The sequence below is a fragment of the Lycorma delicatula genome, chromosome 1, assembly GCF_047948215.1.
Source record: "Lycorma delicatula isolate Av1 chromosome 1, ASM4794821v1, whole genome shotgun sequence".
In the NCBI taxonomy this organism is placed as follows: Eukaryota; Metazoa; Arthropoda; class Insecta; order Hemiptera; family Fulgoridae; genus Lycorma; species Lycorma delicatula.
This window is the reverse complement of record NC_134455.1, coordinates 48,731,458-48,740,352: the sequence shown is the minus strand read 5'-3', so window position 1 is coordinate 48,740,352 and position 8,895 is coordinate 48,731,458. Positions and strand designations below refer to the sequence as shown.

Genomic DNA, 8,895 nt, shown 5'->3' with positions numbered 1-8,895 from the left:
TGAAGCTTCTTCACAGAAAATTAAACTATAAAAATACGTTGAATATAAAATTATATAAACAAAGCAGACTGTTATCAGGGTAACTAACAAACAGCTTTGCCGTAGTTTATTTCTTGATATGAATATTCGAGTAACTCCAAGGAGTTAGTCGGCCTCTGTGGCAAGAGTTGTAGCGTCTCCGCCTTTCATCCAGAGGTTCCGGGCTCGAATCCCGGTCAGACGTGACAATTTTACAAAAAAAACTTCAGGGGGTTAAATGCTGTTTTTCTGTAATGCTATAATTAAAACCGACTGGGCATCATTTGAGTACAGGTTGATAGAAGCACCGTAATTACAACTACTAGAATTAAAAAGTACAATTTACTTATTTCATAAGTCCATGGTAAGTTATCGAATGCATTGCTTTCAGAAGACAAACGTCTACTTTTTCGTGATGTACCGTAATCACTGTTCTTCAAAAATATTAGAATTCCGTCTACCTAAAGAATTTTCTTCTATTCAACTCGTAAAATTATTTTTACTCGCGCGCACGCGCGCTTGTGTGTATATAAAGAATCAAATTAACTGCAAAAAAGTTTATTCACTAAAATAAATTAAAAATATTTTTTACGTTTTCTTTGTTTATATTTTTTTATAAAAACTGCGCCAGTATAAATATTTATTACTAATAAATTCATCAAACGTTTACCACTATTCCAATATGTTTTTTATCTACATAAAAGAAAATAATCATTTATTCATATTTAAGTATATTGAAATATAAAAACACTCATTACAACCTTATAACTGTCCTTATAACTAAGTCCTTATAACTGTTTAAGATACTATAGATTATTAAGAAGAAAAAATATTAAAATTGTGTACTGATACAATATTATATTCTAGAACTGCTGTGTGACAATAAAATACATACAATCTTTCACAACTAATCAAATGTTTAAATTTAAAAAAGTAAATTGTGCTTAAAATATTTATTATATAATTTTCAAAGTACAGATCTGTAAAAATCAGTCTTATTCTTGTTGTAATAAGTAAAAAACAATTAAAAATCCTAAATATAAATAAAATTGTTTTATTTCTTTTTTTGTATTTTTTATTAATGAATTATTAGTAAACAAAAATTGTATTAAAAAAACAATTATACTACTATTCGACTGGCCTCAACTTTTAACTTCTGACAAGGAATTTGGAGGAACAATCGAAATAAAAAATTCAAGATTTTTATTTCATTTTTTTTTTTTTGGAACTGTTTTAGACTCCGTCGAATATCACATTTTAAAATTAGAAGTAAAAAAGACCAATAAAAGAAATACACTAGAGAAAGAAATATACTATCTAATATGTTTGAAGTACTTACTCTAAATATTATTTTACACCAATAAAATACAATTTTAATTAGTTATTAATTATGTATACCTCCATTACATTCTATCGTGTAATTAAAATTAATATTTTGAGTAAGTTTGGTTTGATTTTAATAAATTAAAATTTATTTAGTGGTACATTTAATACGGTAGCGGTAACCTTAATTCACGTCAACTTGATTATACGCTAGAATTATTTTTCTCCTGCGTCTAAACATAAAATTACCAAGTGCTAACAATATTACGTTGTTACTGCTCATGAGCTATTTTTTTCCATTCTACGTTAGGCGTAATCTTTCGCATGTATAGCAAACTATTAGGCTATATAAGACTACCTCGCATGAGCGAATCTCTTGATTTACGTTGAAAAAATATCCAAGAGCCACTTGATTTTATTATCTTTACTTAAATCGGGCTCACAGTTTTCTAGATAATAGATAATTGGCGTATGGACGTCGGACTATCATTTCATACCCGGCGCATTTTACGAGCATTCATCACGCGAAAATAAAATATCCCTTCACTGGACAGGACTCTGTATACGCACGGGAAGCTATTAAGGGTATCGCACGATCACAGTTTCCCCACTCCACCTTACAGCACCCCGTTTAAACTACCCTTAGCTTCCGTAATTATCTGCGTAATGATAATAATCGCCAGCCTCTCGAATATCGTCTCCTCCTAACGATGTCGGATGTTCAAGTGCTTACCCTAGTAGGTCAACTTGCACATCACATTATAAGCGTCTTACCCGGACGGGACTTTATAATGGTTGATCATTACTGAGAACCTGGTTTCGTATCATTATTGTGAATATAATTAATCAGGCTTGCTCACAATCTATTGGAAACAAATCGGTTTCAATTTTTTTAATATTAACGTCCAGTAATATCAGGAAATAAGATTTCGTCTGTTATTTTTATTTTTTTATTATTAATAGGGCATTACTTATATTCCAATCCTTTACATGAATAATTTTGCTTTTTCTTTTTTGTAACTTCTTTTCTCACGGATTTTTGAAGAAGTTTGGATAGAATTTTACACCGACCTACTAAAGGATACATGATAAATTCAAATTTTTCCTTAAATTTTTCTCTGATGTTTCTCTTGATTAAAAATCAGGATATATACTGTATCTGTGTATTAATTAATTTTTTTATTAAATGAGCCGATTATCCAACGAGGTAACTTTCACATCATACAAAATATGTTACCATTAAAATATCATTAATTAATTAATTGCAGAGATAAGACTAAAAATGTAAAACTAAGCTATTTTTAATTTTTTTAACTTAATTGTATATATATTTTTTAATAAAATTAAACTTTCATTAACACTAAATTAATAAATTTTGAAACAAATAGAAAAACTTAATATGTTTTCTTTACAGGAATTCTGCGCTGCGGCTAATTTAAGTACTAGCCAAGAACTGTTTTTACCAACTAAAGAACCTCTTCAACTAGAACCGGTACAAGAATCGACTACTACATCCGAAGATCGTAGTGACAGGGAGACAGGTTCGTAAGATGTTAGATTTCTCATTAAAATGTTATTTTTAATTAAAATGCATTAAAAAATTGTTTACTTTTCAAGTAATCATAAACAATTTTGTTTTTTTTTAATAAACTAATCTTCGTTTAAAATTATATTTTCTCTGTTGTATTTTATGTGAAATCATTGTTTTCCTAAACTTTTGCCGTATTATTAAAGGATTCTAAGAGACAGCGTGAGTTGCTGAATTAAACGGTAAACGGCTGGTCGTTGTAACATTGAAGGGTGTGCGCGCTGACAGATCCGATGTGCAGCCTAAGTTACTGGACTATCGCTTAGGTTAATATTGTCGAAACAACAGATTGGACTAATGTGCGTATTAGCATCCAGAGGGCAGTTTTAATAAAGAGCGAATGTGACACGTAACTGCCAAATTACTGCACTTCCATGCCATTACTAATCAAGACGTTAATTGCTTTTAATTAAAACGACGACGACGACGCCCCCTGAAGGAAGGAAGCGGATCCGACTATAAAGATGTCGTTTTTAATTCCTCCTGCAGATCGAGGGTGGGACCATGTTTTACGCTCAGGAGTCGAGCCAAATGTGGACATTAAAACAGCGAGCACGTAATTGAGAGAGGCGCACCATTCAAACTGCTAATGTAAATTGCTCTGTACACTTTACGTTACCCCATTCTGTAAAAACATTCTGCTTCTTAAATGGAATATTTAATAGCTCTTTCAATCATCCGTCTAAGAGTTATAAAAACTAAGTTTTTATGTTGATACAAAAGATTAGAAAGACTCTCCGCAAACATTCTGAATTCGGTAACTTATTCGGAATACATTTACGGTATAAACTAATAAACTTCTTCCAATTAATCAAAAAAATTATTTTTCCTGCGTTAATAACAGATTTATTTCGTTATTGATTTTTTTTTAGTGTAAAGTGTGAATCATTTAAAGATACAGGATACCTTTAAACGAAACATGGTATTTTTTTTTTAGGTTTATAACTAGTTAAAGTTTTTTTTGTATGATATTTTTCTCATTTGCCTATTCTTAGTTAATTGAATATTTTCAATTTTTTCATAATTATAAACCCGCTATTACAATAAGGATTATCCAAAAATTCTTTATTTAATCTTTAACAGTAACATTATTACCTCTTTTTTCAGTAATTTCGAACTTTATTTAGTTTTAAAAATGTACTTCTTTTCGCAGCTACGTATATTATGTTATTGAAGACCGAATAGAACAGACTTCATCGCACAAATAAATTAATATTTATATTTACATGGTAAGTGCAGTGAATTAGCGAAAATAGAATAAAAACTCTTATTATTTACTTGTTTGATATTTACATATGAAAGCAGAAACCCGTGTACAATGAATGTTATTACTTTTCTGAGAAAACACCTTTCACTGGCGACAGATAAATCTTAACCTAGTCGATAGACACTTAAGAAACCACTAGCAAAACAAGTTTTTCAAAATTTATTCAGAGATTAGCTGCAAAAATCTTCGTAGAAGAATTTCAATAGTTGTGAAGTAATAATTAACTGTGTAAATTAATAATTAAAACTTCATTTGCTGATAATAAATGCAGAAATATATGCCATAAACTAGTACTATTATTAGCATTATGCAAATCTCCGTATCGTTTAGATTAGAAAGCCAGTTGTTGTCAAATCCATTGCTTAGAGATGTTCATCGATGGGAAATTAGTATACTGCTATTTCCCAACATAATGTAACTCCACTGACTGTCTTATGCACACGTTAAGAATCTATTGATCTACAGTCACGTAATCAGTTCGAAACATAATTTCTCTTACTTTTTCTTTCTCAACTGTCAACATTCCCGATGAAAAGGAAAGTTAATATTGGTAAAAAAAATAGCCCCTTATGTTCATAGAATTGATGCTCAACTTAATAACACTATGAGAATGATTGCCGGGGTTATCAGGTCTACTCCTGTGGAATGGCTCCCGGTATTGAGCCACATACCACCCCCAAACCTGCGCCGTATGAACGCTCTTATAAGAGAGTACAAGAAGATTATGCACAATCAAAACCTACCAATACATTTGGACATTGAGGATGCCAATTTGTAAAAAAAAAAAACAAATAGGTCTAGACTGAATTTAAATTGTAAAATGAAGGTCAGGAAATTGTGTATTTTATTTTTTTACAAAGATTTCTTCCTTTCTTTACTCCATTTCTTCTTTGCTTATTTATTACTTTTAAATTATTATCTGGAAACAACATGGCATTGTAGAATGCTAAATTTTTAGCCGTTCATTTTAATCATTTTTTGCTATTTTTTATCTATAAATTAAAATTCGGTGCATAAATCAATTGTGGATAAATCATTTTTTTTGTAATCAAATATCTCTCTATTTTTCATTTTGTTTTCAAATTATTTAAAAAGTTTTGAAGGATTTTCTGAACTATAGAAAATAAAAAAATAAAGACGATTCAAAACTAGTTTATCTTTCGACGATTACTTTCGTATCAAAAAGTAACATCTTTGAATTTAAAGAATAAAGAACATGTTCCGAAAAAAGATATAAATAAAAATTCGAAATTAGAGTATATTAAATATTTTTTTTTTTTATCATTAGATATAAAAAAAAGTATGCGAACAATTAAAAAAAGAATACCATATCTTTTCGCTTTTTTCCCCTGAACATTCATTTTGAACAATATGAGAACTTTCATATCGCAGTTTTCTGTTCTAAAAATTATATGTTTAGCGCGAAATTTCTTCAACGGAACACTAGGTAATAGGATTAAGCAGCAAATAGAGACATTTAATTTCAATTTTTTTCGAAGATGTAAAATATCTACAAATTTATTTATACGCAGATCATAAAGTCTTATACAGATACGTTTCAGTACATTTTTATGTAAAATTTTCCCTTCAGAGATGTACTTTTGTGATTACATTTTTATAGAAGTATTTACTTTTAGATTTATTCATATCGGTAAATCATATTAAAATATTATTGTTCTCTGATAAAAAAGAAACAAACACAGCAGACAACGGGGTAGAATAATGCGGTGTTAGGAATTAATGTTTATCAGCAGTAACATCTAAATTGATTTGATGCAGGAGAACTTCGGTCAGTTTATATTGTTATTTACACAGTATGTAAATGATATGTTAATCTGCTTATAAGCAGATGTGTGTACCGGGAACATTTCAATAAATCACACATCATCGCGGCGGCTACGCAGATCTCAGTAGACGTGCATACATGTGTATATGTAGTGCAGTTTTGTGTTGTTACTACTGCTGCCGCTGCTGTTCCAGTGGATAAAGTTGTCAACGCGGGCTGCTATCTCCCCGCACAAAGCGGCAGGCTCTATTAGTTATATTGCAATCGGTGAAAAGAAATGCATCACGACCCACGCCCACATTCACTGTTATGATATTAGCATCACCGTAATGAACCGAAGGGGTTAATGGGTCCCGCGCATGTCTTCCATTGTCCGATATGACACATAGGGGAGCTTACCCCTCCGCTCTAACCCTCCCGTAACGTTTTACACGTATTCAACAATAAAGTAAACGAATATAAATAAGCCCCCTCATTTATTGCGTGTTTATAAGCGTGGGGCAGATATATTTGCGACTGCGCACTGCGATACCGCATATTGTACTATATAGCTACAATAGTTCGACGACAGATATTGCGGCTGTGTATCATTAAAAAGATTTATTGTAAACTTCTAAAAAAAAATCGTGAAAAGGCTACATATGTACCGTGTAACGTCGACATATATAGGTCTATACAGTAATGGTTTTATATGGTTACTTATAGTATGACTTTTCATATACACATACACACTCCTATCAACAGATGTCATAAAGAACACGAATCGGAATTGAGTTGTTTAAACAAATCTATTATTTATGAACAAGAATTTGGTATTGAAAAGAAGGTGCAGAAACCAGTATTTCCTAATATTTATTCTACTTTTTAATAATATGAAACTATTTACCCGATTATATCATACAACTTTTATTTAATTCAGTATCCGAATATTTACATATTTTTGTTATAACGATATTTTTAATGACCAGCATTATTTGCCTTCGATAACTAGAGTAGCATAATTGTACTTCTCTTACAGCACTACATAAGATAACTTGTCATAAGACTATTGTAGGATGTCTTCGAATAGTCAATGGATGAGGAACCTTGTTCTAGTTTTCTAGTTCTATATTCTGTAGATTTTTCTTTACCTCTTATCATTGTATATTAATTTGTCAGATTTTTTCCTTCTTTCTTTCAATTTCGTTAATCAATTCTTTTTATTTTTGTTTTATTTTTAATTCATTCTAGCTTTACAACACTGATATCATGAGATGAATCCTCTGTATTTTGATTTCTGCTGCTAAAAATTGACTTCATAGTTTAATAGTTATTAGTATTAGGATTATTATAAAGTAAATAAGCACCATTCTTGACTCTGAAAATGAAATAAAGTCGTTTTTTTCTTTATAATAAGTAATGTAGTTCTTATAATTTATTTGTTTCAAGATCTTTGATATCAATTTCATGGCAGTTTTTTGGTTTAGATTTAAACAATAAAGGAAAAAAAATGCGAGTATCTTTTCCAAAAGTATATTGATCTATTTTTTAAATAACTTTCTTCGTAAGTATACTTCAATCATGATAGTCAATGAGTTTACATTTTTTTTGGTAGTCTTTCTTTCCAATTAATCAAAATCTTAAAAATAAACTTATTATTTAATGAACTCTTTAGTTATTTTATGAATTTTTCTTTACGTCATTCAGTATTATTTTAGAAAAAACTTATAAACTTTTGTAAAACGTTTAAATTTGATTTTTTTTTTCGCACCTGTTAATCGTTTTTTGAATATTTTTTTACTAATACTTCACCAACAACTTTGTTTATAAACAACAGAAAGTAAAATAGATCTCTTGGTTGTGACTACCCAAAACAGGCGTGCCATTGTTTCTTAGGGATATATAAGTCTACTTTGTAACTGTTACTTTGTGAAGATGGGAGAGTTATAAAATACGTATTTATATATTCATAGAAAGTAAAAATGAGCTGATCTGTGGTTATAATAAATAATGTAAACAAATGTTACACACCCGAGAGATTGAGCGGAGTGCATGCAAGAAAACTGGGTACTTAGTTTTATTCTTCAAACTCTTCTGTATTTTACGGATAAAACAACTCTTTCAGTTTATATTAGATACGCAGATGGTAGCGATTGACGGGCACAACTGAAACTATAGCAACAATCAAAACCCCTCCACAGAATAACGGCCGCCTGTCACCTCCAGACTAAGAGTCGGATAAGCAAATAAGTAGGCGGCGCGGTTCAAGGGGGTGAGGAAATTTAGACCGTTATGATAGATCGGCGACGTTATCAGAAAATGCAAATGTGGAATCACGGGTCGGGTCGCCTGAAGTAGGAGTCAAACAGTCAGACTTAATGTCGGACAGATAGTTCCGGTGCTGCCATCTGCCGGCTTAGACCACTTCCGCGTCACGTGACGTCACGTCACGCCCCCTTGGTCTTAACCCTAACCTCCCTACGTATTATATACCGGTATAAAAAAATTATCTGAGCATACATGATTTAAAAACGTCGAATCAGATAACGATATTGTTTAAAATTATCAGTTAATTTTTAACGATTCTTAGTGCATTGCATTTAAAACAGAAATGTCATACTTTACTCGTTATTTTTGAGTCGCTTTACACAAATTTTCTTATTTCTGTCAACGATCTTCGATTAAATAAATATAAATTAGACCTGAAAAATAGATTATTTGCTTACTGTCATTCCCGGTTCATTAATGAAAAAATTAATAATAAAGTTTAATTCAGTTTTTAAGATATCACCTGTGAAGAAATACAGGTATTCAGCATCTAATAAATACATATATACATTTTTTGTTTTTAAAAAATTAAATAAAGAATTTACTTTAACATAGCCCGATTTTTCTTTAAAAAATCAGGAAATATTGTTTTTCTTTCTAAAAATA

General features: G+C 30.5%; 1 protein-coding gene across 1 annotated transcript in view; it reads left to right on the top strand.

The window, feature by feature from the left end:
• The first annotated feature begins 2,740 nt into the window (after positions 1–2,740).
• The window catches only part of LOC142317502 (transcription factor hamlet-like), a 59,342-nt gene continuing 53,187 nt past the window's right edge, over positions 2,741–8,895 (top strand). The window contains exon 1 of the mRNA XM_075354062.1: positions 2,741–2,882. Within this exon, the coding sequence (XP_075210177.1) occupies positions 2,741–2,882 (142 nt within the window). The remainder of the gene's footprint in view (positions 2,883–8,895) is intronic.